Genomic DNA, 26,985 nt, shown 5'->3' on the forward strand with positions numbered 1-26,985 from the left:
AAGTAATTTGGGATAACACCTTGATTCTGGATATTAGCTTTGTTCTTAAGTGGATAGATAGGTTTACTTTAACTATAGATTTAGAAAATATTGCAGTGTTTTGACCAGCTATGCTATCATTTGTATTTTGCATTATGTCAATTTCAGAACTACCATCTACTTTTTAAAACAATGAAGAGATCCTTCCCCTACAAAGTCTGTTTCATGGATGATCTAGCAGAGGATAATGTAGGCATTAAATATATTCCCTTAAGGCATATATAATAGTTTCACATCAGTGACAAGATCTATAAACTTGTCCTAAAATTTTGATATTTCACATAGAAGCAGATTTTTGTGCACCTCTGATGTATTAGCAGTTGGATGCTAATAACACGTCTATTAATCCACAGCTATTCAAAGTTAACCTGGTTTATCCTACTATATTAGAAGCCACATGACTTAGAAATACTGTTCATTGCTTTTTCAAACACACTGAAAATTAAATGAAATCATGTGTAATTAGTTATCTGGAACGCTTCCATTGATCTATATGTGAAATGATCTGGGGGTCACAGCTCAGTTAAACTAGTCTGGCATCCCTATGCCATTAAAATAAAATAAATCATTAGTACTATTTGACTTTCTTGTACATGCGTAAGTGGCACATGTGCAACACATCCGCGTAACTCACAAATGAATCATAGATTGTGCCATTGAGTATTATGGCCATAGTCATTTATTGGATACCTGAAAAGGGAATCTAATTTGGGTACTCGAGCCTGCCTGTACTTACTGTTAGGTGCCATTGGGGTATCATCACAACCACCTCCTGCTGGTCACTCTCAGCTTGTGATGTCTTGCCATATCACAATGAGCCAGAGGGTGAGCCAACTGGGCAGCCTTCCAAGATTAAGCATTCCAGCCTTGCCTCTTGTTGTATAATCTAATCCAACCAGATGTCCTCCTGGCACAACCCCTGGGCCATCCTCTGTTATGACTTCATTTGAGCCCTCAGACCCATCTCCTACACTAATCCCCCCCCCCCTTTCCCCAATACAATGCTCGAGCACCTCACCGTTGCGAGGCTAACCCACATGCCCTGGCCTCCATAGGTGGAATATTGTCAGGTTAGTGGCCTGAGAAGCACATTCATACAGGTATTGTGGCTGAGTACTGGTTTATTTTATATTAATGACAAAATAACATTTTCTGGTTTATGCACTACATGTAAACTTTATAGGTAACTCACACTTTTGGGTAAAACTTATTTACAATTCAGGTCAGATCAGGTCACGTCACCATAGATTCTCTTCCTTAGCCCAGGGCCATCTCAATGCTAGGAACACTTCCCAGATGTCCCAGCATCATTTTGAATCCCTCTGGACCAATCCTGATCTTCAGAGACAAATCTACTCAGCAAGCCATCTGTAGTCCAAAGAAGGGTGCCACAACTAGAGGGCACCAAAGAAAAGTTTTACATCAACCAGAAAGTGCAAGGCTGCCTTAAAATAGAGCAGTCCAAATCAGACTTTCTCTGAGCTATTCTACAGGTCCACACATAGCACTCGTCTTGATCTGAGCAGATCCCAGTTCAATGCCAGATAAAACATTTTTTACCCTGACATATACAGGGCAAGCAGGGGCCCTCTCACAGAAAAGACTTTGGCCTGACCATCAAGGATGGCTCTGAGAGATGTACTCCGGCTAAGAAGGTCTTTACAATGTACAATTATTCATTCATGACAATGTTGCAGCTACCAAAATTCTGACTTTGCCTACCTTCGTGTTCCCATTACCCAGTACTTTCCTCTTTACCTACTCCCAGCTATCTGACAACCAATCTGTGGAGTGCCATCAGATGCGCTGATGCTAGGCAACTCCTGAAGCTGCCACACAGGTAGCTCTCCAACCCTTTCTTCAAGGTCTGCCTTTCCCTAAGCAATGTCTTCTGTAGTTAGGGATAGTGCGGGTAGACTATGCAGACCATAACACAGCAAGCTCATCAGCCTTCCCTCTTCATTGTTCACCTCCAACTTAGCGGTGCCTTCTGGATTCTAAGGTGGCCCAGAGATGGCAGAGTGACACGCAGCTAGCCTAATAGCCTTCCCTCTGGAATTAATGATGTCACAAAGAGGTCATCTGGGCAGGCCCCCATATAGCAAGACTGCCAATCTTCTATCCTCATGGTTTGCCTTCACCTCCATGGAACCTCTGCCCAACTGGTCAGTCTGCCCCGCAGATAGTCTGCTGACTTTCCCTCTGGAATTAGGGATGTTATAGAGGTTGTTAACTGGGCAAACCATCAAACACAACAAGTAATCCAGCCTTGACCCTAACAGGTCACCTTCACCACAGTGGTGCAATCAGGGTTCTGAGATGACACGGAGGGTGCTCCAAATAGCAGATTTCTGGATTGGATTCAAGGTGACAAAGAATGGCCTAACTGAGCAGACCTCTATACAGCAAGCCTACATGCCTTCCATCCTCCAGTTCTTTCTTCCGGGCTTACCTGCTTTAGTACCCTCAGAGGTCCAAGATAGTGCAGAAGAGGGGCCCGATTGGTGGTCCACAGGCACCATTTAACACTGGGGTCGGAGAAGGGCTATGATGCCAGTCAAGGATGGGATGATCAGCCTCAGATGCCATTTGTAGAAAGGGAGGGGATAGCCTTGAACAGAGAAGGGGAAGTTCTTAGCAGGCCTCTCTTGTGAATCCATGGCCAGAATGGAAGGTACTGTGCCAATAGATGGGAATAAAATGGCAGAAAGGCCACAGTTCAGGACACAGGCACACACTCAAAGATGGGCAATCACTCTCCCTATTGCCCCTCCCTTTTTTCCTTATACTTCAAAAAAGGTGACCAAGTGTCAGCCCAAATGCACCCCACCTCATGAGTCATTGCAACTGATATGCCATACCTTAAAATTACTCTCCCTAGCAATGACCTGTACCACAATGATATCTGGCCACATTGAAAGATCAAACCTCAGATCCAAGTACTGGTGGCAAAAGAGGGTGGGACCACGGGAGTCAGCAGGATTTAAATCTCCTGCTGGATACACATCCAGCGGATGTCATTATGGCAGCCCAGCAGCTAATTTTGAGACAGCACCATCCCCGGTGTCATCTGATGACAACAGCATGCCCTGTGGGATACAATTGCTGGTTGCCATGTCATTGGTCTGTGCCAGGAAAGATGGGGAAGTAACAATGATGCACCAGCCACATTACCCATATGGCTGGATCTGTGAGGACCTAGTACTTATCCCCTGGAAGTCCTACCACCACACACCACTCTGAGGCTGGTAAGCCTGGTGGCCTCCTTGCCAGTTGTATTGATGCCATATTACAGGTAGCACCTATACAACTGTGGGGCGCCCATCACGTTTATTAGAGAAGTCAAGCAAAGAATGGGTATGGTAACTGATTTCCAGTGTTTCTGTGGCTAGACAATGTATAGCTTATATTGCTATAACATGTGATAAATGAATTTAACAGAGGATACTGGAATTTTTGGAATCTTGCAGCTTTTGCAAATAATATAGTCATGAGAATTTCAATGTATTCTAGAAATATATAATGTGAATAAAGTTATAAGATAATAGGGTACATATTGTATAATATGGTTAGGTTGTAACCTAGTTTTATTAGCTCCAAAAATAAATTCTATGAGCACATTCCATTTTTACTGTATAGTAGCTTTCAGTGTAAAATGTGATTTTAACCCAAAAATTTAACACTAAAAGTCATAGCACAACAACCCAATGGGGACTCTAAACTAGCCTTTCTCTTGCAAAGTGACTTTTATCCCTACAGATACATTTAAATCTTTTATAATGCAGGGGTAATTCAGTACTTCAGTTCCAGAAGGTTTATGAACTATCAAGGTAGAGTATTTCATTCCTAAGGCCAGAGGCTCTGGTCTTCCTGGATGATTTAATAAGAAATTATTCACCAGCAGCAGACAAAAAAGCAGAGGTTCATGACTTATTTATATAAAGATGAAATAGACTAATAAAACCAGGTTAATTAATGAAGAGGCTATCATAAGATTTCCTCCCTTTCATAGGCATCACATTATTACTTTTGCAGTATACTGAAGGTGGTGAATTAATTCAAACAGAATTTGTACCAGCTGTCCACCATGAGTCATCTTGCAAATGTCCAGTACTTTTAAACTACCAGTCTTTTCCTCCTTTATCCCAAAAGTCACCTGATAAATAAGAGCAGGGATTAAGACTTAGTTTTCTAATTATTCCTTTGTGCATTGGCAAGATTTAATAGCTCAATTTACTATATAAAACAAATGCAGCTGCCTAAGTGCCTATAGCTTAAATAGCTAAACTTTCCCCAAATTTGCTGATATCAGATTATGGTTCTAGAAAGAGAGATGTATTAAATATAGTATCAAAGTAAAACTCAAAAGTCAATGCACAGGAAGAATCCCCCAAAATGGAGGGTCTCATTTGTTAAGAATTTGTTCCATAGATACAGAATGTGAGAAAATCCGATGAGTGGGTAAGATACATTTACATGATCATCTTTACACAGCTATTCAGCTACAATTACCTGGCTATATATGTGGCTGAATATTGAACAGATAGATTTGACTGGCTGAGGTTATTTCACTAGATTTGGATAGTTAGTAGGGATGTGCATTCATTCAGGTCGAATTAGGCAATTTCAACAAAATTGCCTAATTCGTCCTGGATAGGGGAACCCAAAATCTGAAGGAATTTTTCCAAAAGTTTTGGGAAAATTTGTTTCGGGTTTAGTGCGCACTAACCCCGAAATTCAGGTCCCCCTGAATTTTAAAGGCACGAACCACGGGAAATACAAGATTTCCTGCAGTGGGCCAAAAACGAAGCCCGAACCGATAGGTTTGGGCTTCACACATCCCTAATAGTTAGCCCTGAATTTTGCACTAACTGACTAACAGGGTCATTCATCAAATTGTGTTAGGGCCCTAACACATGCAATAAATATCTCATCGCGAAATGTGTATGCAAATGTATTCAAGTAGGAGAGTTTGGGAAGAGTAAATGGAATTGAGGGCTGTTTAATGTTGCATGTGATAACATAGTAACATAGTAATGACGGCAGAAAAAGACTAAAATGGTCCATCCAGTCTGCCCAGCAAGCTTCCCAAGGTAGTAACTGCTGTCCCATGAAGGCCACCCCCATGCTTCTCCCAAGGGTAGCAACTGCTGCTCCGTGCTGGATTAGCATTTGTATTCCCATCATCTAGCCTTTTAGGGATCCACAGTGTTTATCCCATGCCCCTTCACAGTTTTAGTCTTCACCACTTCCTCCGGAAAGGCATTCCAGGCATCTACCACCCTCTCAGTGAAGAAATATTTCCTGACATTGGTTCTAAGTCTTCCTCCCAGGAGTTTCAAATTGTGACCCCTAGTTCTACTAAATAGTTTCCAATGGAAAAGGTTTGTTGACAACCATGGATCATTAAAACCTTTCAAGTCTCTGAAGGTCTGTATCATATCACCCCGGCTCCTACAGGGTATACATAATCAGGTTCTTCAACCTCTTCTCATAAGTCATTCAATGGAGACTACCCACCATAACGTAATGCATGCTATTGCAGGATTTAACTACATCTTTTTTCTGAGTATTATGCCTTCAATAGCTGTGTATTATGGCTGAAACAGGATTTATCACAAATCCCATTTTGAGGGGGATGGGGAGGGAGAGGGAGAGAGTGAGAGAGAGAGAGTGCTTGGCTTGATGCCAAGAAAGGGTGTTCTCCATTGCTAGGCCCCAACTGTGGAACTCTTTACCACAAGACTTGCGGATGGAATAAGACATTAAAGTATTTAAAAAGGGTGTAAAACTTGGCTATTCCAACAGGCCTTCCAAGAATTTTAACAATTTTATACCCTTTTAGTATTTTATATTTATTTATCTTATTGCTGCTGTTAACTTTTTGAATCTTTAAACGTTTAAATTGTAATACTTTATCTTATTATTTTATTGTTTTATTTTATTATGAAATTATGTATTTATATCTTTTCTCTTAACTTTGGAAATTCAAATATTTTTAAATGAATATTTGATAATGACTATAAACTGATTTGATATATTCTGATGAACACTGGTACATAAAAATTAATCAATCAATCAATAAATAAATAAATAAAAATGTGCCTAGCTGCAATCAAGCTAGGTAGGGAGAACATGGTACAAATCTTCTCTTCTTTCACCTTTCATCACTCCAAATCACATTAAATCTTATTTATTTATTTGTTTTTATATACCAACATTCGAAACGAATATCACATCGGTTTACATGGTAACTTAAGGGATAGTTTGACAACAGGTCATCTTTTTACATTGAAACATTATAGAACGACTTTACCACAGTTACCATCTTCACTGATGGTAACTGTGCTGTTCATACATATGACTGTGCATGTACAATTGCCCCCCAGAACCAAACCCCACCCCCACAAACCTCACCCTGAGTTACTAGTGCCCCCTCTTACAGTGGTATAAATAGTTAACTCTTTTATGAGCCTCTACAGAGTCTCTCTCTCTCTCTCTCTCTCTCTCCCTCCCTCCCTCCCTCCCTCTTTCTCTCTTGTGAAATTTAATGTGTCATGGTAAAATAGCTGTGCAAAATGGTATCAGGAAAATTACCCTAACCACGCCTCATTTTTATCATGGGAAGTATTCTTGCTATATTTATAGCAAAATGATGAATCTAGGTCTAAATTTTAAAGCTTGCTTCAAGAATTTCTCAGCCCAATCCCTTGTTTACCCATCTAAATGTGTGCATCTTGCAATTTTAACCATACACATTGAACTGGATAAAAGGGCCACATCTTTAAACAGGTAGGTTTGCGCAGCTAAAATCTGATTTTAGCCCTGCAAACCTTTTGAAGATCACAGGAATTTTCTAAAATATACAGGAAACAGCAGGTGCAAAATCACAGATAGGAATTTCTAGACAAAATCCCAAGCATTGATCACTGACTCTGTTCCTTTGTGTGCTTGGTTAAATGTATGGATGCTGTTTCACAGCAACATTCACTTTTATCCAAGGTGGGTGGGGGTGGGAACAATTTTCAGTTGACAATTTTATCCAGCTACCTGCTTCATTATCCAAATACAATACTGATATAATACATCTGGAAGTGCTTCATGTGTGAAAATATATTAAAGATAGCCAACATCTGGAAGGTGATAACATAGAATATAGGTACATTTTGTACATTAAATATTAACCATTGTTTGATCATAATCCATTGACTAATGGCAGAGAAAATACCAAATTAGCAGCACACTACTTATATTACCAATGGTTATTTTAATAGCAACATCATTTATGTTTAACTATAACTATTCTATGCTTAATGATAACTAAATACACTTATTCATTTGTTGTAATTTTTTATTCTCCCACTACAGACTAAAGAAAGATTTGTACAAAGTCCTTCTATTCTGGTTGTTATATGATTCTTTCTACATAGCATCTAATGTTTCTGAATTATTTACAATTGAGTTCATGGTGATCCTATAGCTTCTAAGATAACCTCCAAACTCCATTGCACCAATCACATACAGAGTTACTGAGGAATCATAAAGAACATTTTAATACTTTACTGTGAAATTCCTTGCATTAAGAATAAGGAAAAGAAAAGGTGAATCATCATTAAGCCAAATGCTTCACGACAAACCTCAAAGGGTTGTGGCTTTGCAGTTTAACTGGCCCAGAAGTGTAATGCTCCTGAGCAGCTATGATCTTCAGTATATGGCACAGTGAAACAGTTGTGGCTATTACTGAATGGTCACAAGTAAAATAACATTCAATACCTCTATGAGTAACACCTGCAAGTTCTTTAGGTCTTTCTATCTGTACAGCATTGCGTGGTCGTCTTCTTGTGCTTTGCATGTTTGCTGGAGGAAAGGAGAGCAGGTCCATGGCTTGGTTGGATTCTGGAACTGCATCTCTGAGAGTCACAGCTTGCATGTGGTGTTCTTCAGAAATTCTTTGGTTGGGGACAGCAGGAACACTGGATACAGTAACATCAGTAGATGTGCTAGTAAGTTTATCGGCACCAGCCGTAGTCTCAATGTGTTCCTTTAACTCACCACTTGAAGGAGTTTTGGCCAAAGTAGAAGAACCTGTGGGACACATAGTAGCACTGGATGCTAACTTTTTCTTTTGCATTGAGCTTTTATTAAGTTCATTTTATTTAGATCAGTTTTCCTGAACTACATCTTAGGAAGCAGACAAAAATCACAACTTTGTTTTTCAAAATACATCACACGACACATAAAAACCGTATAATTTAAGAACCCAACAAAAGAGAATTCATTTTCAAAATATGTGACAATTTCAGGCACATCCATCATCAGTGAGGTAATCTGTTATTCTCAGTTTAGGTATTTTTATCGAGTCAGGGCTCCAGCACGTTTCTGGAGAGGAACAAGCCTGACAGATAAGAATAACATATGTTTTTTATCAGCAGTTTTTAGTCTACTGAGAGAAACTAAAGCATATTGAAAATAAGAAACAGCATTTAGAGTTCTGTAGCATAATTCATTGACATTAGACCTAAAAGGCCACATTTATCAAAAATGGAACTGTCCAGCACTGAAGTACAGCAGAAATTTGCACATGCAACCAAATTTGCTAAGTGAAATGCATTTTTGTGTCCAGTCCAGCCATCCTCATTTCCTCAATTATGTACACTGTTTTAGCTCATTTCTATTATAATTAGTATAATATATTCTGCTTAAAAAAAGGGTGTTCAGCCAGGTATGAATTATTGCTATGGTCTCGGATTTGAAGGACAACAAACTACATATATTACATTAAGTTTAACAGACACAACACACATAGTGCAAACTTCCAGAAGTGGGAATGTGTTTTAAGCCAACAACTAAGATAAGTGAGAAGTCCACATGCATGCTACATATATGATTCTTATCAGTCATTTTACTGTATATCTGCAATGAATTCTTAAAGGGCTATGATTGCAGGTATCATTTGCACTAACATGTATTATCACACACTTTCATAGGGGCACAACCTACAGCATAGCCACAGGCCCAGTCTGATGATATGGCAAGACTGAGCAGAAATCTTACAAATATGGTAACTTGCTGTTTTTGGTTTCTCCTCTATACTTGAGATAGTTCATGCTGCATCAGGTTTGCTGGTCATTTTTTCCCCTTGATAAATAAGACCCAGGATGTTTTACAAACACTGCACAACAGAATCACTTCACAGCCCACTAGGGTGAAAACACCACGGCAAGTTTACATCATCACACTGCAAAAGTAGGTGGGATGAGTATGGAAAAGTGAAGTTTTGTGAACTAAACTTAAATTACCTGAAACACATAAATGCAGAATACAGTGAATTTTATAAAGTGTTTAAAATATTTCATTGATGTTCAGTATTTGTTTGTAAATGAATAACTACAGTAGCTAATGTCGGTATAGAAAGAGAATACATGATGGCAGAGGATTAAATATGAAGAAACACTTTTTGCAGAAGAATCCGATAATTGTTCTTAAACCGTTACACTGCAAATAAAGGTAAATATATATACAGCTGAAAGCTTTATCTCTGCTAACTTCTTCATAAAGCTGCAAAATATTTTAAGTTTGAAAATTATTATAAAACTTCACCATCAAGAGTCTGCCATCAGAAATGGAAAAATGTTATATAGTTATAAGCTATGTGAAAGCTAAATATAGAAACATGATAGCACAAAACCCCCCCAAAAAAACCAAAACACCACATATGGCCTATCTAATCTGCGCATCCACAGCTTCTCAGCTCTAGAATCCCTACTATTCCTTCAGAGATCCACTGTGCTTATCCTATGCTTTCTTGAATTCAGATACTCTCCTTGTTTCCCCCACCTCCAGTGGGAGGCTGTTCCATACAGACACCTCCTTTTCTGTAAAGAAATATTTATTTAGATTACTTGTGAGCCCCTTTCAGCCTCATGTCAACTAGAAGAACAAACGCAAACAAACAAAAAAACTAACTGCCATGGGGATAGGAAATGCACAGAATATGAGAAAACCCTTGAGAAATCAGAATAAAGCAGACATGCAGTTGTCTGCTTATGTCTGATAGCTTGATGGTTCACCTTTAAATAATAGCTTTTGTACATTTAGTGATTTTTCAAAAGTGTTGTTCCATATTTCTTAAACTTGTAGATCTCCATGGTCAGTTGTATAAATTACAGCCAGCCATAGAAAACCCACAATGTCTACATTAGCACCAGTATAATTTCTAAAACAACTTCCAAGACAACTATAGGATTTCAGTATTGATAACATTAAGGGGCAGATTTTAAAAAATATGCACGGGTGTAGATTTGTTCGTGCAACCCGGCACGAACAAATCTACGTCCGATTTTATAGCATGTGCCCGCTACTTAAGATTTTACGAGTTTACATGAGAATATAAAGCCCACAAGAATTTTGATATTTATGTACTGGCCTGTAGTCCTAAAGGTAGAGCAATGTTAATAGGAATAGGACTGGAAAGCTTATCTGCATACTGCTCCCAGCATCCCCCAGGAGAGGTCACAACAAGTGATGCAGGGATTGAATTCCAAAGCCCCAGCTTCCAGAGGCCCCACATCCTTTGCAGTAGAAAAGGACTGGAAGTGCGCGCCTAATGGCGCGAGAATATCAAACCCTTCAATTAACTGAGTGAAGATCAATTTAATGGTGGTTAAAGAGGATTGGTAAGTGGAGCTTTGGATTTATAAAAGTTTGGAGAAAGGTGAAATAGAGGGATATATTTTTTTAGAGTCTGAGTGTGCTTGAGGTAATAAGCAAGCCAGAGATAGTTAATTCTAGTGTCTGTCTTTCCCACCCACTCAACCCGTGATTTTTGGGCAAGAGACACTTTCTCATTAAAAATCAATCAGGGTTTTATCTTAATCTTACTATTGTACTAGCCCATATTGAAAGTTTAATCATCCTCTTTTAGGACACTAGCTGATTAATTAGTAAATTCACCTGTAAATTTAAAGTACTCTAATTCCAACTCCCTTAGTATCGTAAACTTAAATTTATTTATTTATTTATTTATTTATTTATTTATTTATTTAAAATGTTTATATACCGACATTCATCCAGGATATCACATTGGTTTACAGTGTAACACAAACAAACGCCAGGCATGGCGCTTTACATTGAACAAATAAAACAAGTTAACAAATGAATAAATGAGGGTGTGAATAACAAGGGGAAATTTGCATTAAATAATCAACGAGTTTGTAAATATATACATATGTACAGAAGGAAGACACTAAGAGATAAGCAGTTTAGGGGTGCTAGGAGGAGAGGGGGGAGTGGCGAGCAGAGGGAAGGGAGCGAGGTGAGGGGGGGAGAAAAAGGTATGAGGTGAGGGAGGGAGAAAAAGTGTATGAGGTGAGGGGGGAGAAAAAGGTAGGAGAAGGGCGAAGTGAGGGGATAGAGGGCCAGAAGAGGGGGGCAGAGGAGAGGAAGGGTGGGCAGTGGAGAGGAAGGGAGAAATTAGGTGTATGCCTTGGCGAAGAGCCAGGTCTTGAGTTTCCGCTTGAACAATTTGAGGCATTCCTCTTGCCGTAGTTCAACTGGCATTGTGTTCCAAAGGGTCGGCCCGGCTATCGATATTGCACGGGCTCTGGTAGATGTTAGTTTGTAGAGTTTAGGGGAAGGGATGGGCATAGTTGCGAGATGTGCGTGTCTAGTAGGCTTATTAGACTGGTGTAAACGGAAGGATTCATTAAACCAGTTCATTTCAGGATTGTATAAAGCCTTGTGGATGAGAGAGAGAGTCTTATATTGTATACGGGAAGCTATTGGGAGCCAATGTAGATCTTTTAGAACAGGTGTAATATGGTCGTGTCTGCGTAAATTGGTCAAGATTCGGGCTGTTGTGTTTTGTAAAATTTGAATGGGGTGAATGGGGTTGTTAGGAAGGCCGAGGAGAAGGGAGTTGCAGTAGTCGGTTTTGGTGAAGATGGTGGTTTGGAGCACCGTTTGGAAATCGGGGGGGGGGGGGGGGTGGTGTAGTAAGGGTTTTAGTTTTTTTAGTGTATGAAGTTTAAAGAAGCCATTTTTTAGTATGTTGTTGATAAATTTCTTCAGTGTGAAATGCCCATCGAGAATGATACCCAGATCACGGACTTGTTGTGCAAATTGGAACTGTGAAAGAGGGGGAAGGATCAAGTGGTTAAGGGGTGAGATGAGCATGATTTCAGTTTTAGTAGTGTTGAGAGCTAGGTGGATGGAAGAAAGGAGATTGTTTATGGATTGGAGAGTATCGTTCCAGAAATCCATGGTTTTAGAAATAGAGTCAGTGATGGGTATGAGGAGCTGAACATCGTCAGCATATATGTAGTGTGGGAGATTTAGGATGGATAGGAAGTGACAGAGGGGTAGAATGTAAATATTGAAGAGGGTTGAAGAGAGGGATGAACCTTGAGGGACACCTTGATTAAGGGGGATAGCCTTGGAAACATGATTGCCTAGCTGAATTTTGTAATCTCTATTGCTGAGATATGAATTGAACCAGTTGTGGGCAACACCTGTGATGCCTATTTCAGTCAACCGCTGTAGGAGAATGGGATGGCTGACGGTGTCAAATGCGGAGGAGATGTCAAGGAAGACTAGTATGTATGATTGTCCTTTCTCAAATCCTTTAATAATGTGGTCTGTTAGGGAAAGTAAAAGAGTCTCAGTACTATGAGATTTCCGAAAGCCGTATTGTGCGGGGGCAAGGATGTGATTGTCTTCAAGGTATTCTGTGAGTTGCTTGTTAACGGTTTTTTCAAGGAGTTTAGCAATAAATGGAAGATTGGAAATAGGGCAATAGTTGGCTAGATCAGAGGGGTCAAGTTTGGGTTTCTTTAGGATGGGTTTGACAATAGCCTGTTTCAAGGAGAGAGGTACCTGTCCCAAGTTAATGGAGAGGTTAATGATATTTGTTAATGGTTTAGCAATAATATTGGGTATTGTGAGGAGATGTTTTGTGGGTATGGTGTCAGATGGGTGAGTGGAAGGTTTGGCTTTCTTGATAAAGGTTTCTATTTCTAATGTTGAGGTGTAGTCTAGGGAGGAGAGAACAGTAGTATTGTTGCAAGTCTTTGTATTGATGAAATCGGGTTCGACAATGTTGATGGGACTGGCACAAGGGGTGAACTTTGAAAGTAACTTGTCTACTTTGGTTTGGAAGAAGGTGGCTGGATCTTCACATTTGGATTTGGCTACTATGTCAGGGATGTCGGGGGCAGCCGTCTTGGTAAGTGAGTTAACGTAATCATATAGTACTTTAGGGTTGTATTGGAATTGGTGTATTTTGTTGGCATAGAAGTCTCGTTTTGTCATGTTAAGTTTGTCATTATATAGATGTAGGGAGGTTTTAAACTGTGCCAGGTGTGTGTGTGAGGGATCCTTGCGCCAAATCTTTTCAGATTTTTGAAGGTGTTGTTTAAGGTTTTTTAGCTCTTGGGAGTACCAATGTTTCTTACTCTTGTTACTTTGAGGACAGATAAGTTTAGTTTGCCGGGGGCAGGCAGAATTAGCTATATTATTGGTGATGTCATACCAGGAGGCAAGAGCTGTGTCTACATTGGTGAGTTCTAGATTGTCAAGTTTGTTAGCAATTGCTGATATAAGGTCATCTCTGGTACAGTTTTTCCTGTAATGTATGGTTTTTTTTGTACTATCATGGCAGGTAGGTGTCTTGATGGAGAGATCAGTTTTGATAAGGTGATGATCTGACCAGGGGATAGGTGTGTGAGAGGGGGTGTCAGTTTGTATGAGGGCATTGGTAAAGAGGAGGTCAAGGGTATGACCCACCTTGTGAGTGGGCAAATGGATAGATTGCTTGTAGCCTAAAGCATTTAATGAATCGAGAATAGCATCACATGAGGGAGTGCGGGGGGAAGTATCAACATGCAGGTTGAAGTCACCAAATAGCAGATTAATTAGTAAATACACCTGTAAATTTAAAGTACTCTAATTCCAACTCCCTTAGTATCATAAACTTAATTAGGAACTCAATAAACTAAGATGAAAGCAGCAGTCCAGCAGCAAGAGGAGTGCTTTCCAGTCTTTTGCACTGAGTGTCACATGTATGATTTTTTACCTGATGGTGAAAGATTATATGTGTGCACTCAGTGCAAAGAGCTCCTGTCTCTCAGGGAATGAGTCTGATATCTGGAGTCTAGAGTAGCAGACTTGGAGTAGCTGAGGCAGACAGAGAGATACATTGATGAGACCTTCAGGTACATTGTAGCCAAGTCCCAAATCAAGTCTGGAAGCCTCAGTGCTGCCTTGGATCAGAAAGGTCTCCCAGTAGGAGAACATCACCCTGGTGTAGCAGGAAGTGATCCTGTAGCAAGGACCATCTCTCCAGGTGAAGTATTGTCCTCTCGCAATGAGGACAAGGCTCCCAGGACTACTGCCCAGAAGGGAAGGGTTAGGCCAGCCATCATAGTTGGTGATTCAATTATTTCAAATGTAGATAGCAGGATGGCTGGTGTACGAGAGGACTGCCTGTTAACTTGCCTACCTGGTGCGAAGGTGGCAGACCTCACGCATCACCTAGATAGGATTATAGACAGTACTGGGGTGGAGCTGGCTGTCATCGTATATATGGGCACCAACGACATAAGAAAATGTGGGAGAGAGGTTCTGGAAGCCAAATTTAGGATTTTAGGTAGAAAGCAAAATCCAGAACCTCCAGGGTGGCATTCTCTGAAATGCTTCCTGTTCCACATGCAGGTCTCCAGAGGCAGGCAGAGCACCAGAGTTTCAATGCATGGATGAGACGATGGTGCAGGGAAGAGGGATTCAGTTTTGTAAGGAACTGGGGAAATGTTTGGGGTAGGGGGAGACTTTTCCAAAAGGATGGGTTCCACCTTAACCAGAGTGGAACCAGGTTGCTGGCACTAACTTTCAAAAAGGAGATAGAGCAGCATTTAAACTAGAAAAGGGGGAAAGCCGACAGTCACTCAGCAGTGCATGGTTCAGAGAAATGCATCCTTGAAGGATAATAATGAAACAGGAGAGTTAGGGCATCCCAACAGAGAGGTTCCAATAAAAGCAAACATAGTCCATTTGACAATATGTAAAAAATCACCAAAGCTAAAGATTTCCAAATTATCCCTAACAACTGAAAAGCAGGTTGTTAAAACAAGCAAAAAACACACTTTGAAATGTCTGTATGCCAATGCCAGAAGTCTAAGAAGTAAGATGGGAGAGTTAGAGTGTATAGCAGCAAATGATGAGATTAACATAGTTGGCATCACAGAGACCTGGTGGAAGGAGGATAACCAATGGAACAGTGCTATATCAGGGTGGGGGTGTGGCACTTTATGTTCAGGAGGGTATAGAGTCCAATAGGATAAAGATCATACAAGAGACTAAATGCTCAGTAGAATCTATATGGGTAGAAATCCCATGTGTGTTGGGTAAGAGTATAGTGATAGGAGTATACTACCGTCCACCTGGACAAAATGGTCAGACAGATGATGAAATGCTGAGAGAAATCAGGGAAGCTAACCAATTTGGCAGTGCAATAATAATGGGAGATTTCAATTACCCCAATATTGACAGGGTAAATGTAACATCAGGACTTGCTGGAGAGGCAGGTGTAAAGAAGAAAAACAAGGTAGGAGGGGATTTAGGTAGGGCTGGTGGGTGGGTTAGATAGAGGAAGGGATGGGAAGGTGGGGGGGGAGTGGAAGAAAAGTTCCCTCTGAGGCCGCTCCGATTTTGCTCCGATTTCAGAACGACCTTGGAGGGAACAGGGAAAGCCATTGGGCTCCCTTTTGGCTCGGCGCACAAGGTGCACAAGCGTGCACCCCCTTGTGTGCGCCGACTCCTGATTTTATAACATGTACATGGCAGCACGCGCATGTTATAAAATTGGGTGTACATTTTTGCGCGCCAGGTAGCACGCACAAATGTACCCCGCGCGCGCAGATTTTACAATCTGCCCCTAAACTTTCAAAATGGAAACTTTGATAAAATGAGGAAAATAATAAGAAAAAAACAAAAAGGTGCAGCTGCAAAGGTTAAAAGTGTTCAATAGGCATGAACATTGTATAAAAATACAATCCTAGATGTGCAGTCCAGATGTATTCCACAAATTAAGAAAGGTGGAAGGAAGACAAAACAATTACCGGCATGGATAAAAGATGAAGTGAAAGAGGCTATTTTAGCCAAAAAATCATCCTTCAAAAATTGGAAGAAGGATCCGTCTGAAGGAAATAGGATAAAACATAAGCATTGTCAAGTAAAGTGTAAAACATTGATAAGATGGGGAAAGAGAAAATTTGAAATGAAGTAGGCCATAGAGGCAAAAACTCTAAAATATATCCGAAGCTAGAATCCTGTGAGGGAATCGGTTGGACCCTAAGATGACCGAGGAGTTAAAAGGGGTCTTAGGGAAGATAAAGCCATTGCATAAAGGGTAAATTAGTTCTTTACTTCTTGGTTTACTAATGAAGATGTTGGGGAGATATCAGTTCCGGAGATGGTTTTCAAGGGTGATGAGTCAGACGAACTGAACCAAATCACTGTGAACCTGGAAGATGTAGTAGGCCAGATTGACAAACTAAAGAGTAGCAAATCATCTGGACTGGATGGTATGCATCCTAGGGTTCTGAAGGAACTACAAAATGAAATTTATGATCTATTAGTTAAAATTTGTAACCTATCATTAAAATCATCCATTGTACCTGAAGACTGGAGGGTGGCCAATGTAACCCCAATATTTAAAAAAGGCTCCAGGGGTGATCTAGGAAACTATAGACCAGTGAGCCTGACTTCAGTGCCTGTAATAATAGTGGAAACTATTCTAAAGATCAAAATTGTAGAGCATATAGAAAGGCATGGTTTAATGGAACCCTGTCAACATGGATTTACCCAAGGGAAGTCTTCCCTAAAAAATCTGCTTCATTTTTTTGAAGGGGTTAATAAACATGTGGATAAAGGTGAATCAGTAGATGTAGTGTATTTGGATTTTCAGAAGGCGTTTGACAAAGTCCCTGTGACATAGTGAGGGCAAAGGCGATCGGCGCCATTTTGAGTACTGGCATCAGACGGCCGGCATGCATGAGGTTGCTCCCGGACCCCCACTGGACATTTGGCAAGTCTTGTGGGGGTCAGGAGGCCCCCCAAGCTGGCCAAAAGTCCCTAGGGGTCCAACGGGGGTCCTGGAGCGACCTGCACTCCGGCTATCCGATGCCACTACTCAAAATGGCGCCGATAGCCTTTGCTCATACTATGTCACAGGGGCTACCGGTGCCATTGGTCAGCCCCTGTCACATGGTAGGAGCACAAGGTGGCGCCGATGGCCATGTGACAGGGGCTGACCAATGGCACCGGTAGCCCCTGTGACAAAGGCTATCGGCGCCATGATGAAACCGGCACCGAGGGTGTGAGTGCAGGGGATGGTTCCCGGACCCCCCGCTGGACCACCAGGGAGTTTTGTTAAGTCTTGGGGGGGTTCAGGAGGGTGGGGGGTTTGTTTAAATTTTTATTTAGGTGGCCGTATAATTCGGTGAAGATTTGTTTATTCGTGGGGAATCGCGATAAGTTTAGCTTCCCCATGAATACTAAGAATAGTGCAATATATGTTGCGGATCGCCAATACGGTGAAAACGAATGCACACCCCTAATAAACATATAGGATCCTTCATGTCTAGAGGGTGGAAATGAAGAACTAGGGTCTAGAGCAAGGTTCTGAACCCGGTTCTTGGGATGCAATTAGCCAGTCAGGTTTTCTAGTTATTAGCAATGAATAAGCATAAAGCAGATTTGCATGCATTGCTTCCAGTATATGCAAATCTCTCTCATGCATATTCATTGTGGATATCTGGAAAATCTGACTGGCTAAGTGTCTGGACAGAGGACTGGTTTGTGAACCACTGGTCTAGACCATGGAAACAAAGAACCGGGGGAACCTATGGTAACTTTTGGTATAACATTTCTGCAAAGGGGGTAACCTACACATAGCAGAAGTTACAATCCTAAAAAGAAAACAGGGTTAACTTGAGCAAAGCAACAATTCAACCCTAAACAGGAGGCAGTGAGTAACCTGTAAGGATCAATAGTTACAACCCTAAACACCTTGAATGGAACATTTTGGTCTTTATCTGCATAATTTACTATTGTATTCTGATACTATTAAAAGATGGGACAATTCTAAATGCAGGTTATTGTTATTATCACAATTCATCAATAAATGAGCAAAGATGACATTTTTTATACTTGCTTTGTAGAGGGAAAAACAGATTTTTGGGAATAATTAGCATTTACTGGATTTATGAAAGAATTACTTGGTATGAATATCTTTTCATGGAGTATAGATTGATTTTTTTTCTGAATAAAGATTACAAAGTTGACTTATTTTTGACACCATCATAAATTAAAAAAAAAAAAAAAAGAACACAAGAAAAGAAAAAACAATTGTTGCACTTCTTCCCATGGTCCTTGAGTTAATTTCTTGCATCAGTGCTCTAACTTCTAGTGCTTGTGAATGTATTCTATGAAACCTAAAACCCCCTTAATAGAAGCAATCAATTTTCAACTGCAAAAATCATGGTATTCAAAAGTTGTTTTACTTCAGAAGCATGGTAAAGGTAAAAAACAGACAAATCATCCACCCACATTACACCTACACAGAATGGAAAACTGAGGTAGCTAACATTCTTATTTGAATTAAAGATGCAGAACAGCTGAAAATATTGAATTGACTCTGACAACTGGAGGAAATGGCAAAATGGATTAAATTATTTTTTTCACAGAATTCGTTTTTTGTGAGTTATAATTATTCCATATATTTCATGTAAACAGAATAATGTAACCCAAGATGATGCTAGTTTGAGGTTTATTTATTTTTGTTACTGTATATCTGGAGGTAAATATAATTTATAAGCAATAAACTAAAACAGGAACAGTTAAATGAACTGGCCAACATAATAAGATTTATATTATTTGCATTCATTCTCAGGAATGACACATTAGGACACTAAGGCCTGGATTTATCAAATGTGATAAATATTGCATGTGATGGGAAGTGTTTTATGGTAATAGGAAGTTTATTGCAATTTGTGCTAATACCTATGTGAAGAGGTAAGTTACTGCAAATTGGGATCATTTTTTCACAAAGTGTCAGAATGTGGTGTTTCCTACATATAACCACTGGGGGGGGGGGGGGGGGCATGTGTACTGAGAGAGAGAGAGAGAGAGAGAACCTAGCCATAATGCCCTGACCCTAGATAGGTATTTATATCTCTATGGGAGGCCCACCTAGTAACTCAAGGTGAGGTTTAGGTATTAGTGTAGGGGGTTAGGGGCCACTTTGACATTCAATGTGAGACATACAAAAAGAACAGTGCTCTCTTGTGAACATTTGATGACTCTCAGAGTGAGGAAACTCACCCAAAGATGAAATTTGTGCAATGTCCTCTCAACCTAGCTTGATGAAGTAACAACTGGTATCTCCCAACATCAACCTAGCTTGATGTTGGGGAGATACCAGTTCCGGAGATGGTTTTCAGGGGCAATGAGTCAGATGAACTGAATGAAATCACTGTGAACCTGGAAGATGTACTAGGCCAGATTGACAAACTAAAAAGTAGCAAATCACCTGGACTGAATGGTATGCATCCTAGGGTACTGAAGGAACTATAAAATGAAATGTATGATCTATTAGTTAAAATTTGTAACCTATCATTAAAATCATCCATTCTACCTGAAGATTGGAGGGTGGGCAATGTAACCCCAATATTTAAAAAAGACTCCAGGGGCGATCCGGGTAACTATAGACCAGTGAGCCTGACTTCAGTGCTGGGAAAAATAGTGGAAACTATTCTCAAGATCAAAATTGTAGAGCATATAGAAAGACATGGTTTAATGGAACACAGTCAACATGGATTTACTCAAGGGAAGTCATGCCTAACAAATCTTCATTTTTTTGAAGGGGTTAATAAACATGTGGATAAAGATGAACCAGTAGATGTAGTGTATTTGGATTTTCAGAAGGCGTTTGACAAAGTCCCTCATGAGAGGCTTCTAAGAAAACTAAAATGTCATGGGATACGAGGTGATGTCCTTTCGTGGATTACAAACTGGTTAAAAGACAGGAAACAGAGAGTAGGATTAAATGGTCAATTTACTCAGTGGAAAAGGGTAAACAGTGTAGTGCCTCAGAGATCTGTACTTGGACCGGTGCTTTTCAATATATATATATAAATGATCTGGAAAAGAATACGACGAGTGAGGTTATCACATTTGCGGATGACACAAAATTATTCAGAGTAGTTAAATCACAAGCAGACTGTGATACATTACAGGAGAACCTTGCAAGACTGGAAGATTGGGCATCCAAATGGCAGATGAAATTTAATGTGGACAAGTGCAAGGTGTTGCATATAGGGAAAAATAAACCTTGCTGTAGTTACACAATATTAGGTTCCATATTAGGAGCTACCGCCCTGGAAAAAGATCTAGGCATCATAGTGGATAATACTTTAAAATCGTCGGCTCAGTGTGCTGCAGCAGTCAAAAAAGCAAACAGAATGTTAGGTTATCAAATTTGCGGATGATACATAATTATTCAGAGTAGTTAAATCACAAGCGGATTCTGATACATTACAGGAGGACCTTGCAAGACTGGAAGATTGGGAATCCAAATGGCAGATGAAATTTAATGTGGACAGGTATAAGGTGTTGCATATAGGGAAAAACAACTCTTGCTGTAGTTACACAATGTTAGGTTCCATATTAGGAGCTACCACTCAGGAAAAAGATCTAGGTATCATAGTGGATAATACTTTAAAATCGTCAGCTCAGTGTGCTGCAGCAGTCAAAAAAGCAAACAGAATATTAGGAATTATTAGGAAGGGAATGGTTAATAAAATGGAAAATGTCATAATGCCTCTATATCGATCCATGGTGAGGCCACACCTTGAATACCGTGTACAATTCTGGTCGCCGCATCTCAAAAAAGATATAGTTGTGATGGAGAAGGTACAAAGAAGGGCAACCAAAATGATAAAGGGGATGGTACAGCTCCCCTATGAGGAAAGGCTGAAGAGATTAGGGCTGTTCAGCTTGGAGAAGAGATGGCTGAGGGGGGATATGATAGAAGTTTTTAAGATCAGAGGTCTTGAACGATTAGATGTGTGAATCTGTTTTTTATACTTTTGAGTAACAGAAGGACTAGGGGGCTTTCCATGCAGTTAGCAAGTAGCACATTTAAGACTAATCAAAGAAAATTATTTTTCACTCAACGCACAATAAAGCTCTGGAATTTGTTGCCAGAGGATGTGGTTAGTGCAGTTAGTGTAGTTGGGTTCAAAAAAGGTTTGGATAAGTTCTTGGAGAAGTCCATTAACGGCTATTAATCAAGTTTACTTAGGGGCGGATTTTCAGAGCCCTGCTCGCGTAAATCCGCCCAAAACCGGGCGGATTTACGCGAGCAGGGCCCTGCGCGCCGGGAAGCCTATTTTACATAGGCCTCCCGGCGCGCGCAGAGCCCCGGGACTCGCGTAAGTCCCGGGGTTCTCGAGGGGGGCGTGTCGGGGGGCGGGCCCGGTCATCGCGGCGTTCCGGGGGCGTGTCGGCAGCGTTTTAGGGGCGGGTACGGGGGCGTGGCTACGGCCCGGGGGCATGGCCGCACCCTCCGTACCCGCCCCCAGGTCGCGGCCCGGCGCGCAGCAGGCCCGCTGGCGCGCGGGGATTTACGTCTCCCTCCGGGAGGCGTAAATCCCCCGACAAAGGTAAGGGGGGGGTGTAGACAGGGCCGGGTGGGTGGGTTAGGTAGGGGAAGGGAGGGTAAGGTGAGGGGAGGGCAAAGGAAAGTTCCCTCCGAGGCCGCTCCGATTTCGGAGCGGCCTTGGAGGGAACGGGGGGAGGCAGCGCGGCTCGGCGCGCGCAGGCTATACAAAATCGATAGCCTTGTGCGCGCCGATCCAGGATTTTAGTGGATACGCGCGGCTCCGCGCGTATCTACTAAAATCCAGCGTACTTTTGCTTGAGTCTGATGCGCAAGCAAAAGTAGGCTGATCGCGCTTCTTTTAAAATCTACCCCTTAGGGAATAGCCACTGCTATTAATTGCATCTGTAGCATGGGATCTTCTTAGTGTTTGGGTAATTGCCAGGTTCTTGTGGCCTGGTTTGGCCTCTGTTGGAAACAGGATACTGGGCTTGATGGACCCTTGGTCTGACCCAGCATGACAATTTCTTATGTTCTTACGCATGCAAAAATGCCTTAGCGCATTTTGATAAATGAGAGGGTTAGTTGGTTAATTTTTTAACTGGTTAAAAAGTTAGTCATCTAAGTGAGGATGGGGCATTCTGATGTTCAGCATTATCCTGCTTAATTAGTCAGATAAGCCTAGGACAGATTTTTGGCTGTTTTCCCTCTATAAAGCAATCTATTTGGCTGTCCTAAAGTTAGCCTGAAAAACTTATCCAGCTAACTATTAGATAGGTGAGTATTTTTGGTGGAGCAGCCAACTAACTCAGCCAAGTTAGCCAGGTACATTTATCCAGCTAACTTGTGCAGCCAAATAATGACTGAATTTCAGCCACTTGGTGCCTGATATATCCTTGTTGTGAAGTCTGAGGTGTAGCACTAAACATTATCTGATTTATTGTCGGAACAAAGGGTTAGATAACCCATGCCAAGGTATAGTGGTTTAAGACTGACTGGAGCAGGGCATTGAAGAACTGAAAGGGAAGCATAAGAAGACATGTTCTGCCATAGCAGGACATGTCTATGCCAGCTAAATTAAGGACTTCTGTATACAGTGCTGTCAACCTGACAGCTCTAAGGAGTACAAAATTCTCATGCATTAAAACACAAGATTGGAAAGCTCACAAAATTTCCAAAGACGTTTTATTTTCAGATCTTACTTGCCAGGGATGAAATGCACTTATGATATTGTGGACCTGCCCACAAATAAATTGTTTTGAGGATGGTGGGAGGCAGTGGTACATGTTGAGTGTGTTTCGTACCTCGCAAAAGCAAACCTCCTACTTTTTCCCATCCATGGAGCTTTCTCTCTCCCTCACTTCTCATGCCGGCCCATTGCAGCCTTCTCTCATTTCTCTGCCACCATTTCCCCACCAACTCACTCCCTCACTTTTTTTTCTTCTTCCATCTACTCACCCCTTCACACCCTCATATATCTCTCTCCCTCCACTGACTCTCCCAACCAACTCATTTTCATTATCCTATCCCCAACCCTCTTTTCCCATTTTCCTCTAGTCACTTCCCATGTCCCCAGTTTCAGTGCTCTCTTTCTTCTGGGATCAGGAACATCTTACTACAAACCTGATAAAGGCTAAACATACTGCTTCCTCTTTGAACCAATTGCTCTGCATTGCTTTTGAGCTGATGAGGTCTTCATACCTCTGGCTCCTCTTCATTTTCTTTGGCTGACAGAGCCTGAGAAACTCCATCACTGGTTTCTCCTGCATCTCTTCTGCTGGAGAACCTTTCAGCCTTTTTACTTCCCCAGTTGTCAGCTCCTCTTCCTATTTTTAGCTGGTAGAGCTTGGGTGATCCCATCAGGCAGGCTGCTCTAATTGCCAGTTATTCCTGCTGTTTGACCATCTGTGTTTTTAAATGTAAATGCCTAATTTTCCATTACCAGGAAAGTTATGTTAATAAGTTCCTACATATGTGAAGCTGAAAAATATTGCACACACTGTCACATTGTTTAATGCGTAAGGCATTTGTACTGTACTCACCTGTTTTATCATATATACTTACTATTACCCCTTTTTACCAGGGTTCAGCTTCAGAGACCGTCGAGTAGAGATAAGTATTTGTTTCAAACAAATGTAATGCATGAGGTCATTTTCAGTTCATTCTGAATTGAATTTACCAAAAATAGCCTCCACAAAAATACCCCAAAATTGTTGAGTATTTTCATATTCATGGCTTTTTGAAAAAAAAAAAAAAAACAGGTCTCCAGTGCCCTGACTGCTTCCTTGGGCCCCTTTGACCCATATTTCCAGCCCAAAAAACTCATTTGGGTCTTGGGGGACCCTCCTGACCCTCACAAGACTTGCCAAAAGTCCAGCGGGGGTCCGGGAGCGACCTCCTGCACTCAGACCGTCGGCTGCCAGTATTCAAAATGGCGCCAATAGCCTTTGCCCTTACTATGTCACAGGAGCTACTGGTGCCATTGGTCAGCCCCTGTCACATGGTAGGAGCACAAGATGGCACCGGCCATCCAGTGCTCCTACCATGTGACAGGATCCGGCCAATGGCACGGATACCCTGTCACATGGTAAGGCCAAAGGGCCATCAGCGCCATTTTGATTAGTGGCAGCCAACGGCCCGGGAGCCAGAGGACGGCCCGGAGTGGGAGATCGCTCCCGGGACCCCCACTGGACCACCAGGTACCTGTAAAAAGGTTTTGGGGGGTTCGGGAGGGTGGGGGAAGCTAAGGGGTTACTTTTAAAGGGTCTGGGTGGGTTTTTTGTTTATCGGCTGGGGTGCAGCCAATAAACAAAATGTGATCGGGCCCGATGGAAAAAAACGCACATGTGAATTGGAACTGGAATCCGAACCGATTCCAGTTCCGATTCACATCTCTAGTATTTGATGTTATCTTTTCTTTAGCTACAATTTTTCAAGTACAGTCTACTACTCTACTTCCCTCTTATGGCACCTTCCCCCTCCTACTATTTGTTACTCAATCTTTTCTACTTCCAAGTTACCCAGGACCCATGCTCGTTATATTTAATGCAATTATTGTGCCTCTCTGTACGTTTTCAAGTTTTCTTTAAACTGTAGTACAGTGCCCCATGACCCATCTGCTTATATTTATTGCGTTATGTTTATTATGTTTGCATTATGCTTACTACATTTCCCTGTAAGAAATACGTATGAAGCTAAGTTTCTTTAGTTGTATCATAAGAAATTCATAGAACTTAAAGTTCAGTAAGTTACGTTGTAAGAAATACGTTCCATTGTAAGAAATAAGCATCTCCCCCCCCCCCCCCCCCGCTTATTTCCTTTCCATTAGCTGTAAACCGATGTGACATCAATGATATAATGTCGGTATATAAAAATGTATAAATAATAATAATAATACTTCATTGTCAAGAAGAATCCTAAGTAGGTATATGACTTTCCGGTTACACACTGATCCAGACAGAGGAACAGTGAATGAAAGAAAGATGATAGAGAGGAGAGCAGCAGCAAACACTCTACTGGCCTCTCTTCCCAGGAAGAGGATGAGGTTGTTGAGGCCTAACAGGCAAGGTAGCATTCTATGAGGTTTTGCTGAAGCTGGCTGCCGCTCAGCATGGTGTCCTCAGCTTGTACAGGTGTGCATGGGGGATCTGGGGGTAGATCCCGAAGTATCTTCACTGGTATTCCATGGTGTAGAGTGAGATTTGGGAATAATCAGCAGAGCAGCATTATGTCTCCTACTTTGGGTGGGGCAAACATTAAAGCTCCACCCATTTTGTCCAAACAGTGAAATCTATTTTTTGAGAACTCTGAAGGTGCATTCTATGACACAGTGGATAGAACATAAGGCCCCATTGCAGCTCGTCTCTGCCGGCATGTTGGGAATAGCAATGAGGGTGAGAAGCCAGGTCCTACAACCATAGCCATAATCTGCTGCACCAAAGACAGATTTAGGACATCAATCACAGTACAGTCATTTTGAGATCTTGCTGCCAAACCACAGCATGCTATAAAACAGTAGAAGCTAGCCTGTAGCTTAGTCTGAGCCTTAAAGACTTATTTCCCTACCCTAAGTGCATGCCACATTTTTCTGGGAAAATTTATGTGCAGGATAGCAGTAGCTGATTCTAGATCGGATCTTCTGGACTAATAAATGTCATCTGGGGACTCACCAAATGCGTGGCAGCCCCTCACAACCAAGCTAAGGCTACTTGTTTGTAGCAGTCAGCCAAACTTGAAAGAATACATAAAAGCTGCCATACCTGTTCGAACAGAAAAACACTACCTTATGGTGTGATTGGGCAAGTCCCTGCCTGCTCTGCAGTATGTTCTCTAGAGATACCAATTTGTGAGTGCTGACACAGGGAATATGCCTGGCCCCCAAAATGTACAGGACATTGCTTCTGGTTTAGTTGTGTGATAGCCATGGCTAACTGTGCCCGACATCCTGGCAGACCCATCACTAACAGGCCACACGTGATCTGTTAGTACCAGCAGTGTGAACACTTCAAGCTTGTGATTACCAATGAAATTTCAACTGTTCCAAATGGGAGTACAGGAACAGGCCACTTTTTAAAGTGAACATATAGAAAGCATATAGTGCCTGCTCATACACCAAGCTTTATGGCAACTGAATTGTTTGCCCTCACACGATCAGCAGTCCTCTGCAGCATGGGGACAAAAAAGCAGGCCCTGGCACAATGGCCTGCAGACATAACTGTACAAGCCACTTGTCATGTCAGTGATGCTGTAACACCCTCAGAGCCCCCCTCCCCCCATGTCCATACCATTTCACATAAACACATAGCCAAAGATGGAATAGAGAAAGAAGTATCTCTCTTACCTATGAGCCACCCATCACTGTAGAGGCCATCCTCAAACATTTCATAGAGGCCCGATTGCTAAGAATTAAGGAATCATGCATAACTCCAGGGCAACTGGCTACCACATTGAGGATGCACATTCGAGCATCACATATCACTTGAACGTTGATGGAGTGGAAGAGCTTTCTGTTGCGGAAGATTTCCTCCCTATCACGGTCTGGGATTTGACCATGTGAGTGCAGTTGATAGCTCCCAGAAAATTGGGAAAGTTAGCTATGGCATAAAAGCCTCTTTTCAAGTTCTGCCTGACCCCAGGAAAAGCTATGTAGCAATTAATATAGTTAGTTACAGCTGTTAAGACCTAGTCCAGACAGCAAGAAAATGTAGTTTGGGACATTACCCCCATGATCCCTTCTGTCATTTGGAAGGAGCCGGCTGCCATGAATTGCAGTGTAGCCAATAGTTTGGTGA

General features: G+C 41.5%; 1 protein-coding gene across 1 annotated transcript in view; it reads right to left on the minus strand.

Annotated features, from left to right (window-relative positions):
• The window catches only part of CSMD3 (CUB and Sushi multiple domains 3), a 3,551,396-nt gene that overhangs the window by 2,151,503 nt on the left and 1,372,908 nt on the right, over positions 1 to 26,985 (minus strand). Inside the window, 1 exon segment of the mRNA XM_029591914.1 lies at positions 7,813 to 8,124. Coding sequence (XP_029447774.1) covers positions 7,813 to 8,124 — 312 coding nt within the window.

The sequence above is a fragment of the Rhinatrema bivittatum genome, chromosome 2 (genome assembly GCF_901001135.1).
Source record: "Rhinatrema bivittatum chromosome 2, aRhiBiv1.1, whole genome shotgun sequence".
NCBI lineage: Eukaryota > Metazoa > Chordata > Amphibia > Gymnophiona > Rhinatrematidae > Rhinatrema > Rhinatrema bivittatum.